This window comes from Astatotilapia calliptera, chromosome 13 (assembly GCF_900246225.1).
Source record: "Astatotilapia calliptera chromosome 13, fAstCal1.2, whole genome shotgun sequence".
Lineage (NCBI taxonomy): Eukaryota > Metazoa > Chordata > Actinopteri > Cichliformes > Cichlidae > Astatotilapia > Astatotilapia calliptera.
Window position 1 is genome coordinate 17677560 of NC_039314.1, and position 17708 is coordinate 17695267.

At 39.6% G+C, this 17708-nt stretch overlaps 2 protein-coding genes across 2 annotated transcripts; one reads left to right on the forward strand and one right to left on the reverse strand.

Moving 5' to 3' along the window:
- The first annotated feature begins 4625 nt into the window (after positions 1-4625).
- LOC113035024 (max-interacting protein 1-like) lies at positions 4626-12430 on the forward strand. The gene is made up of 6 exons (XM_026190260.1): positions 4626-5089; positions 6104-6206; positions 6310-6339; positions 7578-7692; positions 10268-10439; positions 10535-12430. Exons 1-6 carry the CDS (start codon positions 4861-4863, stop codon positions 10696-10698), a joined length of 813 nt encoding a protein of 270 aa, XP_026046045.1. The 5' UTR covers positions 4626-4860; the 3' UTR covers positions 10699-12430.
- Positions 12431-12731: 301 nt separating this feature from the next.
- smndc1 (survival motor neuron domain containing 1) lies at positions 12732-17708 on the reverse strand. Its single transcript, XM_026190262.1, has 6 exons — positions 17546-17708; positions 17073-17192; positions 16013-16155; positions 15391-15552; positions 13550-13703; positions 12732-13374 (listed from the first exon to the last, which is right to left on the reverse strand). Exons 2-6 carry the CDS (start codon positions 17190-17192, stop codon positions 13237-13239), a joined length of 717 nt encoding a protein of 238 aa, XP_026046047.1. The 5' UTR covers positions 17546-17708; the 3' UTR covers positions 12732-13236.

The following is a 17708-nucleotide window of genomic DNA, read 5'->3' on the forward strand; positions in this document are numbered from 1 at the left end:
GGTTATTAGCTGAAGGATGCTCGATCATTTAAAGCAGTGGTTCCCGATCTTTTTGCACGCAGAATTGTTATACAGTCAAAATTTTACATGAACTGTTTTCGTCATTAAATCGCTTTATTTGAACTCATCTTAAACTAGATCTGTTTGATGTTTAAACTGAGATATCTACAACTTTAAACTATTCACCAACTGCATTTAGCTATGACTCTGTTTAACAGTCATTTATTTCATGACTTGGTGACAAATTTAAACGGTTAATCCGCTTTGTAACATTTTACACACACTTGTGGTAAAAGGTGCACCATTTGCCACTTCTAAAGTATTACATATCAGGACATTATCTAGTCCTTATTAGACCTTAAAATTAAGTAAATGCAACTTCAAATGAGCAACAACATGAGATTTATTATACTGCATCACTATTTTTTTTTTTTAACTGAGCAAAATGCAGAAGCAGTGTGTGCAAAAGTAAGTACTTCCTATGATTCAACGCCTTCAGCAGCAAAACTTGTAATTGTTTCCTGCATGACTTTAGTCTCTGAAATTGCTGAGGAATTTAAGTGTACTCTTCTTTGGGTCTGCAGCCATTCTGTTGTAGATTTGCTGCAGTGGGATCATTGTCCTGTTGTACGACTCTGAGTTTTAGCAGTTGAACAGATGGCCTCACATTTGACTCTAGAATATTTTGGTATACAAAGGAGTCCATGGCTGACACAATGACTGTAAGGTGCCCAGATCATCTGACTTCAAAACAAGCCCCGATCATCACCCCTCCACCACCTTGCTGTTTTGGTTCTCTCCAAGTGTCGAGCTGCGCAATAACCACATAACTCCACCTTGTTGTTGTGTATCCAAAAGCCATTGTTCCAGACATCTTATGAGTTGCTGACATGCAACTTTTTTAAAGGGTAGAGGCGTTCTCCTGGGAACTCCATAGCTTTTCATACAAACCACACTTTCATTTGTTTTCTTTTTGTACTTTCATGATCTTTAACATTTAACATGCTAACTGAAGCCTGCAGTGTAACTGAGTCCGAAATACACCTCTTGGGTTTTTGTTAGTTGTCTTGAAATTGTCTTATAACCCATCGGAGATTGTTCAGCGGCAACAATTGCTTCTCTAAGATCGTTAGCAACACAACCGACTGCTCCAGACCGTCAAACTGCCAAAACCGACTGCTTTTAGTGGAGGTGTTCATACTTACTAATTAGCAGCAGATAGCTCCTACTTTTAATTCCTATGGAAGAAGTAGGGGTGTGTTTAGTTTTTCATCAGTGCTAAATTTCAGCTCAGTTTTTGATAAATAAATAATTACAAGCCATAATATGTAATGTGTTGTTGTTCATGTGAGACTACATTGATCACATTATAAGATCTGTTAAAAGCCAAGATATTTTCATGTCTCATTTAAAAGAGGTTGTACTTTCTTAATATGATTACTGCAGTTTATACTGTTAGCCAATTCTTCAAAAGTTAATCCATGTCTTTATACATCTGTTATCCATACTGTTGGCTAACAATTTTAACTGTTTATCAATACTCTTATTCAAACTGTGACTCTATAGCATTTAGCTAGCACTATAGAGTTTTGTTTTTATTATTTTATTTAGCCACATATGATTTTTATGTATTTATATTTTTGTTTATTAATTGCTCTAATAAAAGTATTTTCTAAATTTTGGATAAAGCATTTCTTTCTTTTAACTTTACTTTCACAGTTTCAACAGTTTATCCATGCTAATATTTTGCTATTTTAACTGGTTAGCCAAGATTTTTAGCAAACCATTTTAAATGCCTGGTTTACTTTTGGGAAACAATGTCAGGAACTTATTTATACTAGTGAACAATCTTAGCTAGTTATCCATAGTTTTAGCTTGCCATTTCATTTTAAAAAAATGTATTACTTATTTGTTTTTATGATTTCAGTCTTACTTTTAGCTGTTTCCTGTTTCCTGTTTCCTGTTGCTTTTGTTAATTATGACCTTGATGCACAAACTTGTCTAGATCTACTTAATTCTATGATTAAATTGTAATTTTATGTTGTCTTTTAGTTAGCTGATCGCCTCTTCACAAACCTACTGGCTACTGCAGAAGTATGCACAAATACCCTGTGGAGTACTTACATGGGAATCAGTTAAACATGAGGAGATTTTTGATGTTGTTGGACAGTGATGCATCACAAAACTTGAACCATTTTCACCAGATGGAGTAACACCTCTTATATTAAATACATCTTGGGAACTGTTTACACAGCCTCTGCATCTAATTTCAAAAAACAAAAAGCGAGCTCCCCTAAAACAATATATTCTATTCAGAGATAATTGTGTGAAGCTGTATAATCAGCATTCAGCCATGATATGAATGGGCGTTGTCATAGTAATCCACTGAGAGGGGGGAGATGCAGAGACAAAGAGAGGATTTGGTGTCTCCAACAGGTGTTCATGTTGGGGGGGAGTGACAGGATCTGAACCTCCACCAAACCCCAAACCACACACACACACATCTCACCTTCTATGAGATGTAATAGGGAGAAAAGTTTTAAGGCAGTGCATTTAACTGTGTAAAACCACCAACAACAACAATAAAATTAGATAATTAAGAAAACATAAACATGATTTTAAGTTTAATGTAAAAACAAAGACTGATGGTTATTAAGAATAAATAAGGGGGGGGGGAAAGCTTGCCGCTGACCTCATCCACATCCCGACAGTGCTAAGGAGAGGACGGAGCAGGTGACACACGTCTGGTCTGCTTTATTGTCCTACTGTGACCTCGGGGCAAAGTGCAGCTATTGTTTTGAAACAACGGGAGACTGCTGTGGTACAATGGATAGTCTGAAAACATCATCTTAGCAGGGTAACATCAAATAGAGTCCCCTGCATTTAAAAAAATAAATAAATATATTTGCCTTTTTGACAACACCCAGAATGGATTATTCTCCCTTATGTGTGATTTTTGTCATGTTCTTTTTCATAAAAGCAAGCCTATACACACTCCAGCACTGTGTGACTTTGCCTCCTCCGTGACAACTGAGCCACTGGTGTAATCCTCAGGCTTTTCAGATTACTCCAGTTGGGGTCACATTCTACACCAACCTACAGCGGGTCAGCTTTCCACAGTCGCTATCAGTGTGCAGCACGCAGAATCAGTCTGCACACAAGCCTCACAGCACAGATGAGTCTTTTCCTGGTAAAATGCTGTCAGTTTCCATCCCCCACTGAACTCTCTGTCCATGTCTCACTCTATTTGTGTGTCCTTTTGAGCATGTGCGTAGCAGTAGATGATGTCTGAGTGCACACTGGCGTTGTTGTTTTATATGCTAAACATGCTCCAGTAACAAAAGCCTTATTGCATATTAGGAGAGAAATCTGCAGTGCCTATGAGTCAAAACAGACCTGTATTTGCAAGAATATGTGTCCCTGAAGTGTGCGTCACTGTTTCAGTGTCTATGTGAGAGGCCTCGCCAGGCTTATTAAAGCCTCTATGGGATGGTGTACTCTCTCACAGGCGTCCGTTACAGGCCAGACCACATCTGCAGCGGGCCAGCCATCTGCACCCATTGTCTCAGAGGCACAACACAGCCCTGCACGCATGGCTGGCCTTGTAAAGGCAGTCCCTTTCCCCCCTCTGTTCTCTTCCATTCCTCCCAGTGTGGGGCAAAATGACTTCTTAATCTCTCAAAAGGGACAACAGAAGTGGAGCATCAAGCTCGAAAAAGGTTCAATTTCAAGGTTAATTTTTGAAAATGGCAGATAACTTTAAAGTTTAGTAAAGTAAAGACATTTCTACACAAGGATTGGCTGTGCCTGTTCCTAAAAATCCTTTCACTTGTTTGCAACTTTCCTTTTAATCTCGATGTGAGTTTAGACTGCTTTGGAACCAGGAAAAGACACACAGAGGGGCTGAGGGGGGCAAACAATGAGATTATTAAATGCAAATAATGGCAAACAAACTGCACCTGAACTAATATGAGTTCATTTGATTTACGCCAAGAATCCCCCTCCCCACCTGCACTCCCCTGACAAAACTCAATTTTCCAATCCAGCAGGAAGTAAACGAATCACCTAAAATTATCACATCAAACACCTGAGTTGTACTGCATTCAATCGGCTTTCAAATGTCGCACAGGTATCTGTTTTTTGTGAGGATGGGATGACAACGCGGTGCAACATGAAAGCGACACAAGTAGCTCTCTAAACTGCTATCCCAGTGTACAAATGTGTAAAGATGTTAATTACAGAGCACATTTAAAAGCATGTGGGAATAGAGTGCGGTTCCAGCATTGAAGCAGGACCATGTGGGGCCCTTTAACAACACAAAAGCCCCAAGTGATTACATATTTATAACCAAGACCAACCCTGGCAGTTGTCCCCGGTATCCAGGTTGAACTATTGATTAGATCTGCCGTTTGATCTTAATGCTTTTTCACTTTTAAACTCTGTTCACATACATATTTAGAGATAACTGAATGCACATGGGAAAAGGAGCATTCGTCATAATTATCCAGTTTATGGCAGCTAAAATAATGCAGCTTTATTACAAATGAAAGCAGTCATTATTGCAGAATGTCACTGGACACAAGTGTGCTATTTGTTACTCTCTTGCAGTATTGATAATGAGGATTTATTATGGCACGGTTGACAATGAATGCAATGTGCATGCGTTAGTGGGAGGGATTATCCACCAAGTAGGGCAAGTGGCTGAGGCTAAGGACTGCAATTCCATCCAGCCTAGTTCATTTCAGTCATCCGCTCAGCGCACAGACGGAACAAGGAGAGCAATTTCAGCGCTGCGTATTTGTCAAAGCCCCCCCAAAAGCCTAAAGTTAAAAAAAAAGAAACAAAGAAAGAACAGAAAAAATGGTAAAGTACATGAGACATCACAGCGAGCTGAAACCCGAAGAGGTCATGTCGGAGTCTGATGCGTCCATGGACCAGCAGGATTTCGGAGAGATGTCCGACTATTCTTTCAGCGACGTTATATACTCCAAATGTTCCGCAATGGACCAAATCGGCACTTTTATGAAGAACGTGCAAGTGCTGCTCGATGCAGCCAATTACATTGAAAACATTGAGAAGAACAACGGAAGTAAGTAAACACGGGCTGCAGGGGATATTAACACGTAATGCGCCGAGCAGACAACAATAGAGGCGAAGGCGACAAAAGACGCGCAGCCCGACAGCAGCCCGTCATGTTTTACCTGCTACTGGGAAACCGTGCCGTCTCAATCGGCCTCACTCTTATCCTGCGTAATATGACCACTCGAAGAACTCCAGAAATCACCGAAATTTGGAAGTCGGGAAACAATCGCATAGCGGAGACAGCCTCGCAACAATAGCCTTGCAGCGATCCGCTCCCATTAAAACCGGTGTTTTTGCAGACCGTGGGAGACGCAGCCCGGCTCATAACGCACGGTTCAGTGTATTCATTATATGAACTAGCACAGCCATGCATGTGTGCGCATTTACGTTCATACATGTAGACGTTTATGACACGAGACATCCAGTTTATACTTCTTTTTTTCTATCATTCCCTCACAGCTAATTTTAAGATTGCGCTCCTAAAATATCATATCCACTCGGAAATCTCGCATTTACGCCCTCTCTGATCTAGACTGCAATGTGGGTTTTTTAATTTCCAATGAAAATTCCTAATTCGAAATCCAACTGCGGGTTTGCTCGGCCAGCATCTGCTTCCTTGTATGTGTTGTTCACATGGTTTCCACATGGAACAAATTGCAAAGTTCTCATTGGTCAGGATCCATGTTTCCAACGCGAGTGTCACTGCAGTTGACCAATCGCGTGCAGGATTTTGTCTGGCGAGGTTTCTGGGAACAGTAGTTCTTGTGTGATTTGTTAAATTCTTCTCGCTTGAGAGCTGTTTCCAAGCGTTTGCTCTTCAGTCTGGACTGTTCTTGATAAGTTTAAATTGACTTGCTCTAAATGAAACTATATGTATATATGCATGGACATTTTTTAAGGTGTGCTTGTGCATTGCACCGAATTTTAGTCATTCCAAGGATGTGTTGCCATTGCTCAAATCCAACCATCTTCTTCCTTGTAGCATATTTAATCCTCTTTATCTTTTTTCTTCTATCACCAGAATGTGAGCACGGGTATGCTTCAACATACCCCGCAACCCAGATTTCACTTCAACAGAAACAACGCAAATTAAAGAACAGGAAACTGGACAATATTCACAATAGGTAGGTTAAAGTCTGGAAATATATTTATATGCATATGCTGTATTTTGCATATTTAAGCCATGTGACCGTTCTGGTTATATATTTATATACCTATTTTCAACAGGTCGGCACACAATGAACTGGAAAAGAACAGGTGAGTGAAAAATCACAGAGGAGGTCACTTATATGCATGTTTAGGTTATAAACACATAATGCAGACAGGTGAAGACTGCACTAAAGAGGGTAAAATAAAGACAATGAAATATTGCGAGTCATACTTCCTTCGTTGCTACCTATGCATAACAAGTTGACTGTGAGGATGAAGGATGGAAAAAAACCCAACAACACGCCCATAGTTGTTAATCGTCTGTGGCAGTTTATCTCAACAGTCGGTTGTTTCGAAATGGAGCTTCAAACTGTTTGCATATCTAAGTCATATGCTAAATATGTTGGCCATGCATTTTCAACATGACTCGCACCAGAGTTCTATAAGTCAGCATGGTATCATCATGGGATTATAAAAAAAGACCTTTTTATCTACAACTCTGATATTTCATGAGTTGTGTGTGATAGGAGAGTGCGTTTTGCGAGGCAAATATAAGGGAGATGTAAGCAGCACTGTTCCTAGAGGACGTGCAGACATTTCCCCAGTCAGCAAATGGGAACCGTCTGTTTCCAGACAACAGGGCTCCTTCGTGAGAGATTCTCAGCTGCAGGTCTAACTGCAGCTTGCGTCTGTAGCTCCAGGATGAGGCAGCCTCTGCTCTGAAACAAATGTCAGGACACATTTATCCTAAAATTAAATGCCCAGCCATGTGTGACATATTCTCACTTTAAATGATAAATGAAAAGAGGAAGAGAGCATCTTCAAGAAGGCTCATAAAGGACTGTTTTCTATTACAAAATGGTGGCCAATGCAGAAGAAAAGAGATGACATCATGACTTGACCTACATTTTACACCATTTTTTTGAAAGGATAGTGAGTGTCCTTTGCCAGTTTCTGCATTCATTCAGACCACAGGCTCAGAGGCTTTGGTGGATCAGAAATAGAATATCAGGCTGACCTCGGCAGTTTTTAAATCTGGGACCAGACAGATCCATATTTAATTGTAAGGGAGTCAGATGGCATAGCTTATGAGCAAAAGGGATAAACAGATAAAGTGCCAGGATCCATTAACACTTACATCACTCATCATCCTGAATAGAATTGATGAGGAACAATCAAGTAGTTTTTGCTTTTTCTAATAAGATACAAATCAAATTGGATGAGGAGGTAATAATCTGACCGGATGAGGATCAGTGCAAATGAATAGATTACTGTGCAAATTCATCAGTCAGTTTTCTGTTCATGTATTATGTTGAATAATGCAGATTGCTCTATGTCATTTACAGGCGAGCACATCTTCGTCTGTGCTTGGAGAGGTTGAAGTCCCTCATTCCTCTGGGACCAGACTGCAGTCGGCATACCACTCTGGGACTGCTCAACAAGGCCAAAGCACATATCAAGGTGTGGTAGTCTAAGGGAGGAGTGTGGCGCTGTAATGGGACTAAGAGCTGATTTCCTCTCAAAAGTAGTAATGCAACCATACTGACATCGAGCTTTTTCTGCCTGACTGCCGACGTGTTAATAGTTTGGTTAATATCGTTTTGGGAAAGCAGCAGCAACAAGATAACCGTTTAGTCAACATGCCGAAAAAGGCCTTATTCACAGCAGGGGCTTTGACTTGTCGTAGCACGAAAAACACAGGTGATACTAATAACATAATGTGTCCCAGCAAGCCATAGCGGTGTGACGGCGAGCCAGCATGAACTGGCCTGAAATCAAACAGAACTGTCTGCTGTGTTTCTGCAAAGTGGTGAGATTCAAAGGCCTGGATACAGGCAAAGTGTGACTAAGAGCAGGACCCTGAAACCAAAGCAACTAAATTCAGTCATGGGTAATTATCAGTAAAAAAAAAGAATAATAAAAGAAAAAGAAAAGGCCTGTTGCTGTCAACAGCAGTGCCGGCATTCTGTTTACAGCAAATTGCTTTGTATATTGGCTCAAACAGGGGGAGAGAGCTGTGTTATTTCCAGCAGCCGCTGCAGGATGAAAAGGTTTGATTTTAATTGTAACTGACTCAGTTCAAACACTAGGAAAGGAGAAGATACGACTAGATAAACACAACATTTATCATAAACTGGCAATAAAGCAACGCTAAATGCTTGCGCGCTTATGGTTTACATGTAAAGTAGGGATTTTTCAAGCAGAGTCACTTTTCCCAGAACCCCGAGATGATTGGACCTTAAGGCAGCTGCTGTGTGGTTGTTTGAGTTTTTCTTCCCCTTTGAAAAAATCTCCCTGGGGATGTTTGCAGGGCTCACTTTTGCAAGGTTTTGAGCCTTGGTAAGTCTTTGATTAGAACTTGTGTCTTTAACACTGCAGGATAACATCAGAATGGGACACTTAACCTTGGACTTAGGAGCACTGCAGCTATCCTGCTATTAAAACTAGTTGACTGACTGAACTAAAAGAGACTTAAAGATTTCAAACATTCAATGCAATGGCTCCCCTGAGTACAGCAAGCAAACTCAGATCAAACTTTGGTGGAAAGATTGGTGCTGTTTTTTTGCCCCGTCTGTACAGTTTCCAGCTGTGAGCAACAGCTAAAGAATGACTAAAGGCTACAATATGAAAGCAATCCTGGCTTGGCAACAGACTCTGAGAGTTTATCACAGTCGGGGTTAGTGAGTAAAGTACCTAAGATGTCAGCTGTTGACTTTGGACTTGCCTGTTTCACATCCAGGAAATGAGGCTTTTGAATGCTGCTGCTTTGTATTTTTGGAACCAGGGGTTGTGCAGTACAATAAAAGGTGGAGCAGGTGCAGCCAATAATAAGCTCTGTTGAGCTGCAGAGAGAAAGGCTAGCACTACTGTCACTTATGTGGAGGCTCCATTATACCAAATTCAATTATACAAACACACAAGTCTATTTAAACGTTACTCAGAACTAGCAGGTCAAAAGTCTTACCCTTCATAATATAATACCACAAATACATTTTTGTCATATTTATGTAAAATGAAGCAGGTGTCACAGCCAAATAAATCTTTATTTATATTTCAAGCTAATATGTCCCAAATGCTTATTATCTTAACAATATAATAGGGGACATTACATGAAATGTAATACACAGCTTTTGCCAATAGGAAAAGCAGTCCTTTTTCAATGAATTACTTTCCCCCAAAATCACTGTTCATTTTACACATTCTGCCACTTGGAACTATAAATGTGCAGCTGTGGAGAAATTACATTAGTTTCAATGTACACATAAGCAGCAAATCTTGTTCAACTGCTGGTTTGTGTGCAAATTATCCAGACTGTGCTGCTATAGTTCCATACATGAGCTTTGATTCATGGGACAACTGGGCGTAATGACCGGGATTATGTGATCTTATATCCGTATAATTACAGAGGTTCATAATTGAATTTCAGGACTTTGGTTATTTCTTAGCTTAACAGCTACAATTGCAGTAAACAACTTAAAGTACACACATCCAACAAAAACTACTGGAAATCATAAGTGGACCTAAACTGGACTGGAGTCCAAGTTGGCGAAGGTTAAATGCATAAATTAAAACTAAGAGGGCCAAAAGCAAAACGCTCTTGTCCAAAGCAGGACGGGGTGACCTTTAGATTCATTTGTATAGCGAAGCTCATAAAATGAATTCTCTTCCTTCTCCATCCAGCCATATTTCACTTTTATCCACCACACACAGGCACCATCTATTCCCTTAGATCCCATCCAGCAACTTGCTGTCACTGTGTTAAATAATTTATTGGAAATATCGCATTTTACAGCAGCCATATATATGTACATATTACCACATTATCAACTCGCTGCATACATGAGAATTCTGCCATGCTTTCCATATTATGTTAAACATGAGGAACATTTACAGAGGTGTAGTGATAACGATATCTTTGAAAATGCTTTTTGAAAACACTGACTGGGATGGTTAAGAACCTCACAGATCGCCTGACATTGTTGTTAGGTTTCTGCATAATGCAGTGCTTTTAATTCTTACTCGTGCCACTTTTTAGAAACTTGAAGAGATAGACCGGAGGAGTCAGCACCAGCTGGAGACCTTAGAGAGGGAGCAAAGGCACCTGCAGAGGCAGCTAGCTCTGCTGCAGACCCACGGAGAGTGGGAGCGCGTTCGTACGGACAGCCTGGGTTCCCGCATGGACTCTGATCGCTCAGAGTCTGACAGAGGTTAGTACTTGCACTAAAGGCTTCATTTCATTTCAAATGCAGAGACTGATTTGTATTCATTGGCTTTTTTTATGTGTCTGTGTGTGTTTGAGCAGAGGAAATTGAAGTTGATGTGGAAAGCACTGAGTTCTCCCATGGAGAAATGGACAGTGTAAGCACCAGTGGTGCAAGCGACCTGGATGACCATAGCAGCCGGCAGAGCTCCGCCAGTGATGAGGGCTACTCCACTTGCAGCCTGAAACTGGCCTTTTCTGCTTAAAGCACCAGCCTATACTTTCATTAAGCTGCAGTCTTTTATGGCTTTTACCTGTCAAAGTACCAGCCTACAGCTCCAGTCTCCCTTACCGTTTAGCTAATCTGTCATCAGAAGAACCAGCCCCTATCCTATCTTTACCTGACAAATGAAACATCTCCACCCAAGAACCAGCCTTAAGTTCAGCTCAAGTCTGAAAGTCTAAAACAGTCTCCTTCCAAAAACCAAGCGGCTCCAATTTACACAACCACAAATCTCCAGCAATATACGGTTTCCTTACTTTAAAAGATGACTTAATCAATCACCCGAATGTCCCTTTACCCATTACCAGCTTGAAGCCGCCATACCTGCACTTGATAGTGATCCTTTAGAGGACCCATGAATGCACCTGTGTCAAACACTAAAGGCTAAACTGTACCTTTAGTGAAGTTGATCCTCAGAAACCAGCAAAACAGACAAAAAATCCCAAATACCAGCTAGAAACTCACCATTGGGAACGTTTGCTCCATTGCCTTGTAAAAACAAAAAAAACATGGCCCTTTTTCTTTGGATAATGTATCCAGATAGCACTTCTTGTCAGTGTCCAAGTCAGAGGAAAGGGCTAAAATGTCTGCATTCCAAAATGTTTATCATACTTCTATAACCTCTGCTTTAGGACCCACCAACATCATCGATCCATGTGGCGTCCCTCTTCTTAAGTGACATACAGTCAGATACAGAGAGGTGGTGCAGTCCACCCTTGTTATTCTAATTTATTTTGCATATAATATTTATTTTTGGTATATTTAATTGTACTGTAGCTAGGTCTTGGTCATGCTTGAATGGGAAAAAAAACCCTTGCTGTTAAATTCTTTTATTATTTTCTGTTTCTAAATGTTTACCAAACTTACATGATGTAAAATCCCCACTGAAGCAGTGCTAGTTTAATGCATTACTCGAAATGCTTTCACACTGTGCGTGAATTAAATTTTTTTTAGACAGTAATAAGCTATCCCGCACTTGTCCAAGCACAAAGCTCAAGCAATAATGCCTCTAGTTTTAATAGATCTTCAGTGTTGGCTGGGTTTAGCACATTATTCTGTCCGTCCAACTCCAAATTATAGTTTTCCACTTGCTCCAGCGGTAGTACCAGCTATTCATAATCAACAGTGAAATGATTGTAATGGACTCGAAACGCTATGGTGCATGTGTATTTGAATGTAGCCTTTCTAATCATGTTGTAATGTGCTTTGGATTGAGTCTTACAACCATGTGTGTAGCATGAACCACATAAACACCACAGATTTTGGTTTGTACTTCATTGTTTAACTTTTTTGTTTGTATCGTAGCAGAAAAAGCTAAAATCCTTGAAATCTGGAGACTTGATAATTTGATGTGTATTTGACGCAAAGAATTGCACTGCTGAGCTATTCAAATCCATGAAACCAAATGAGACCATTTATCTGCATTCTTCTGATCCAGTTTCTAAGTAGATCACCACCAAATTGTGTCTTAAAGTGGGTATATGACTCTTGCACCTGTAACCCCCAACATGTTTGGGAAACTATAAAATGCACTATGAAAATGACTTTTGTTAAGGAAGTACGTTGAAGCACACCCCCAGAATGTTTTTCTTGTGCTTAATCAGCCATCCAAGGTGACTTTTTTGCAAAACATGTGCTGCTGGTCCCCTGCTTTGTTACAGTTCCTGATAACTACCCTTGAAATCTTAATAAACCTCTACACAGAAAAACCCCAATCCTGTCTATTTTAATCCCTACTTTTAACGTTCAATAAAGTCATAAGAGTTGTATTAGAACAGAGCAAGTTTCACATGCAAGTCAGGTCTGTGGTGTAGCCAGTTTGCCAATGTTGAGCATCTAACATGAGAAAAGAGAAAAAAAAAAAAAAAAAATCATGTTACTCAAATGAGAAAATCGGTTGTATTCACAGCTGCAACCTGATGTTGACGACATCGCTTTGCCACCACCTACAGGACCTGACGGGGCCACGACTAAAATACACTGCTGAGATGGTGAAATGATGTAAAGGATCAAATCTTTAAAAACTGAAAACAATGTTTATTTCACTGTTATATGTACATGAGGGAAAACTTAAATTCAGCCAACTCAAAATCAACACCATTATTAATTCAGACTTTCCTAGAACACGTTAATGTTTAAAATCCAGCCTCAAATGCAAAAACCACATCTACAGGCGCATGTTTATAAATAAAACAGATGGTATTTGGCCTCAGTGGACAAACCGCAAACTCTATGGCTTTTCTAAAACACCATTTCCTTTTCTTACATAATAGATGACCTTGCTCCAATGGAGGGCAAGTCCCTCATATGGATTGTATTTGTTGTGCCTAACAATAATAATAATAATAATAATAATAATAATATATATATATGAAACTACAACAATATTTCAAAACATTGGTGTGCAAGCACTTACTTTCAAAGCTTACTTTACTCAAGAAACTTAAATCATGTATAAACACAATGGAAAGCACTGATACAGCTAGTATACAGTGGACTATTATGTACAGGTCATATCAGGTCATTGTGGCATTAGATGTCTGACATTGTATTTGGACGTGTCATGGTACTGGGTCATAGGCTTGTCTGCAATACCACACGTTCCCACTCCCACCTTGCCGTTGACGCTTTCTGGAGATGCAAATATGCTCCTCTTCACCTAGAATAAACAAAAGCACATGGAAATCAACATTAGTAGCTGTTGCAACAATGTAGTACTGGAAAATTTGTATTAATTATGCATTACAAAGAACTTAACAGTAACCTATGGACACATGTCACTAGTTTCAAGCCGATATCTTGGTTTTCTAACACTAGCCTTAAAAATAACTTACCTGGCCTTTCTTGTTCTTTGAGTAGGCTTTGTTGTTGAACTGCTGCCACTTTGACTTTTGCTCCTCTCGTTCTTGCTCCAGCTCCTTCATCCTCTGTACCTTCTTCTGAGCTTTCTTCTTTTTATACTCCCTCTGCTCTGCTATCTGCTCTTTCCTAGAGAGAGAGAGAGAGAGAGAGAGAGAGAGAGAGAGAGAGAGAGAGAGAGAGAGAGAGAGAGAGAGAGAGAGAGAGAGAGAGAGTCAATACAGATTCCCCCGATTCTAATTTTCTTTCTCAGAATTGTAACTGACAGCATTTACACAGAAAAAATAAAATTTTCTCCAACACAAAACATATTTCATAATAAAGAGCTTATTAGATGGGGAGAATTTTCCTTTAACTGCTGTAAATTAAGGGTTGTTTTCTCACTTTATTGAAAATAAAGTGCTCTGCTACTGGAAAGCGGTACAAAAAGAATTAACTGTGTGTTGCTGTACACCCAACTGAATCTGACAGATTTTACCTTACCAGCCAAAAGCAGGTGCAGCAGATCTATTCAGCAAAAGACTTTCAGATCATCATCATCAATAATTAATTTTATCTGAAAAGGTAACATGTACAATATTAACAAAATGTTGCCATTCCAGGCATTGTACCAGAGTTAGCTTAAGCTAATTTGCATATCGTTAGCTTCATAGCATAAGTGCCTAAGTCATTGGACTAAGTCAATGACTTAGGCACTTATGCTATGAAGCTAACGATATGTAGTCCCACTTTACCCATTTTATAGACTAATTAGTGTGCGCAGGCCTCTGCTACCGATTTGTACTTGCACTTGTTTCTCATCCTGCCTTCAAAAACAACTGACTGGACCGCTTCAGTCCCACGGTCCAGTCAAGCGTCAACACTAATTGCCGCAGCTGCTTTAGGGCTGCTAAGCTATCATTTTAGGTTCCTATAATTTACTGTTAGCAGTTTGCTGCCCTTTTTCATTGCTCTGTACGGTTGATGCAAAAGTTACCCATAGCTTGATAGTAAAATTCTATATTGTTTTTTCCTAACAAACTTTTTTTCTAATGGCGCTACATCCTTTTGTGTTAAGTAGCATGCAGTTAAGTTTAATTTTGTTATTTTCTTTTAATAAGATTAGCTAAACCAGACCTTCCCAAAGTGTGGGGCCCGGCGTGGTATGAAAAGGAAAAAAAACAAAACAACGCTTGGACACTGCTAGTACGGGGCGCCCACAGAAACGCAAAGCAGGAGATGAAGCATCGCTGAATATGTTTCCAAACCAACTTCATTCTTAGCCAAAGACTAGAAAATATGGTGAAGCATATCTACCCTTTCGTTTCACCTGCACAAGTGCTAAGGTAGGTCTCAACGGCAGAATTGGTTTCCCTTGCGTCGGGAGCACGCGCTGGGCTCTTCAAATCACAGACAAACAGTATCCCACATTCTTGATTTTTAGTTCACAAACACTTGTTGTAATGACTAACTACTCTGGACATTTTGGAGATGTTAGCTCTTTATACAGTAAAGTTACAGCGGGATACAAATAATATCAGGCTCATCCTGCCACGATTTGTTCCCCCTGTCTATTCTTGTAAAACAAAGGGGGGCCCAGCAAAAAAAAGTTTGGGAACCACTGAGCTAAGCTAAGTTCGGCTTCAATCACTTTGAGTTATGCAGCACCAATTCTTCAAAGTTCTTGTGTTGTTAGTTCTAAAGCTTTAAATCATTTAATTGTGTCTCAATTGTCCGTATGGTTGATTACAGTTGTTCCCATTCCTGTCCTTGATTTAAGTTCAGTTTTATATGCACAGAGTTTCATTGAGTGAGTTAGAGAAGAGTTTGTTCATACCTCGACTTTGGCTTCATACTCCCATCCTCCTCCAAAAGCTTTCCTTCCTCTACTGCCTTGAGGTTCTGTAGAGGAATCACTTCAGCATTCCCATATCCAGTGAAGGTAACGGCTGCAGTGCCGTTGTCTCGGTCTATCTCCTCAATCTCCGCTTCATAAATCCTGCAAAAAAATCCCGTCTGTAAGCAGGTGAGTATGAGCCAAATACGCCAGGTCTACTTTATAAGTAAAGCCTAAAACTAACATATAATCTGTCTGTTAAATACAACTACACATCTTACACCATTTTCCATTTTTACAATATATATTTATAAAAAAAACTGTACACTTGTTTCCTTGAACATGGCTAAATGTGTGGATTTAAATCTAAAATTGTTGCTTATAATATTGTTTTTACAATGCTGTCCCATATCAGTATAAATAATCTCATTTCCTTGACTCACTGAACAAGTACAGTTGGAAATGTAGGTATTTGACATGTGCGACTAACATGCATCTACAAAAATAATAAAGTAAATAATAAAACAGCTACTACAAATCAGATGAGGGTTTAAATTGCAGCGCTATAAAAAGTATGTGGACACACATAATGTTTTCATTTAAAGAGGCTGCTGACACTCACTGTCCGTCCTGACTCCACATAGCCAGACACTTGTCTCCCACTTTCCAGCCATGCTTCACAGGAACTGTGTCCGAGCCACTTGTTTTGGCAACAGTCTCTGCCGGCTGTGAGGTCAGGAGGTCTTTTGTCAAATCAATGACTTCCTGCAAAATACATAAAAGGAAATCAGATTTTCATTCTCCATCAGAAAATATAGTTAACAGTAACAAGTCGCTGCAGTTGTAACAATAAAAAGAGAGTGACAGAAAGTGCAAAAGTATCATAATATAAATCACTGTGGCACGCCCCACAATTAAGGTTTAAAACATTAATCAGTTAAGGAAATCAAGCTCAACTGTAAAGACAGTCAGACAGAACTTTAAAACATTAAAATAGGAATAACACAAAATATTGTCTTTTGAAACATTTCAGTTTCCTACAAGTTGGAATGCATGCTATTGGTGTAATTTGTTAAATGGGATATTCTCCACATAGGATAAAACCTTATCAGGAGATCATCGGTTCTTTTCCACAACACAACATCAGTCCACACACTAGGGAGCGTCAAATTATTTTATTTATATATATATATATATATATATATATATATATATTCCCAAGCTAGGCGAGTGGCTCCAGCAGATCCCGGGAATAACATCGGAGATCTCTGTCCAGAAGAACGCAGTCCTGGGAACAGCTAAGATACTGCGCAGGACCCTCAAGCTCCCAGGCCTCTGGTAGAGGACCCGAGCTTGAAGGATAAACCGCCCGCAGGGTGTTTTTGTTTGTGTGTGTGTGTGTATATAGTAAGTATTATTGTAAGTATTTAAACTGTTGTAAATGACTTGTTGAACTATAATCTGTGAAACATCTCTCCTGAATGATAGCAAATAATTTTGAGTCAGAAACAACATTATATAAATTATTTTTTTTACACAGTGTTTTTTTTTTTCATTTATTCAAAACTTATAAATAATTCATTTATGTTTTCGTTGTGTTACTTTAAAAGTAACAGCAATACATCACTTGCTCACCTTGCTTTAAAAGAAGCAATTGTCTACTATGAGTAAATTAAACAAACCTGTAAGTCTTTTTGGAGTTTAAGAAGGTCTTCATTGTCTGGATCAGTAGATAGAGCGACTTCAACTTGCTGCAGCTGGGCTTTGTAGTTGCTCAACTGTTTAACCAAGTCCTCCGACATCTGTGTTGACAAAACAGGGAAAATGGCTACTTGCGTTAGCACAAATCCTATAATTCAGTGACAAACGGAATAAATATGCGTGCTAGCCTGGATTAGGCATATGCCGAATGTACAAACTTCTAACGTAGGCTGTGTAAAACCCGTAACGAGTGAAAGCTGTGTCACAAAAATACTAAAGACCATGATTTACGTTTTGTCTCATATAGCATCCGCGCTAACATGGCGCTAAACGATTAGCAAGCAGGGTTCCCTTGGCCCTAAAATTGCGTAAATTTAACGTACGTCGGCTAATGCTAACTATAAGCGGCACACTGGTTGAGAGACAAAAATAACAGATTACTGTGTAATCTTACCTCAATATCAATACTCTTTGCCGATAAATATAGTAAGCATTCAACTCTAAACCTGATATCTTTGTTCAAAATGCCTGCTTAAAAAGAAAGAACAGTCCGCTCTCTGTACTTCCGTCGCGGACAACCAGCCGGAAACACATTGAACACGCTCTCGCGATAACAG

Excerpts from the sequence above, each read along its gene's own strand:
- LOC113035024 (XM_026190260.1), top strand. The coding sequence starts at position 4,861 with ATGGTAAAGTACATGAGACATCACAGCGAGCTGAAACCCGAAGAGGTC. Across the intron at positions 6,207-6,309 it reads CTGGACAATATTCACAATAG|GTCGGCACACAATGAACTGG; the intron begins GTAGGTTAAAGT and ends TATTTTCAACAG. Across the intron at positions 10,440-10,534 it reads TCGCTCAGAGTCTGACAGAG|AGGAAATTGAAGTTGATGTG; the intron begins GTTAGTACTTGC and ends GTGTTTGAGCAG.
- smndc1 (XM_026190262.1), bottom strand. The coding sequence starts at position 17,192 with ATGTCGGAGGACTTGGTTAAACAGTTGAGCAACTACAAAGCCCAGCTG. Across the intron at positions 13,704-15,390 it reads AGTATGAAGCCAAAGTCGAG|GAAAGAGCAGATAGCAGAGC; the intron begins GTATGAACAAAC and ends CTCTCTCTCTAG. Across the intron at positions 13,375-13,549 it reads CAAAGAACAAGAAAGGCCAG|GTGAAGAGGAGCATATTTGC; the intron begins GTAAGTTATTTT and ends TGTTTATTCTAG.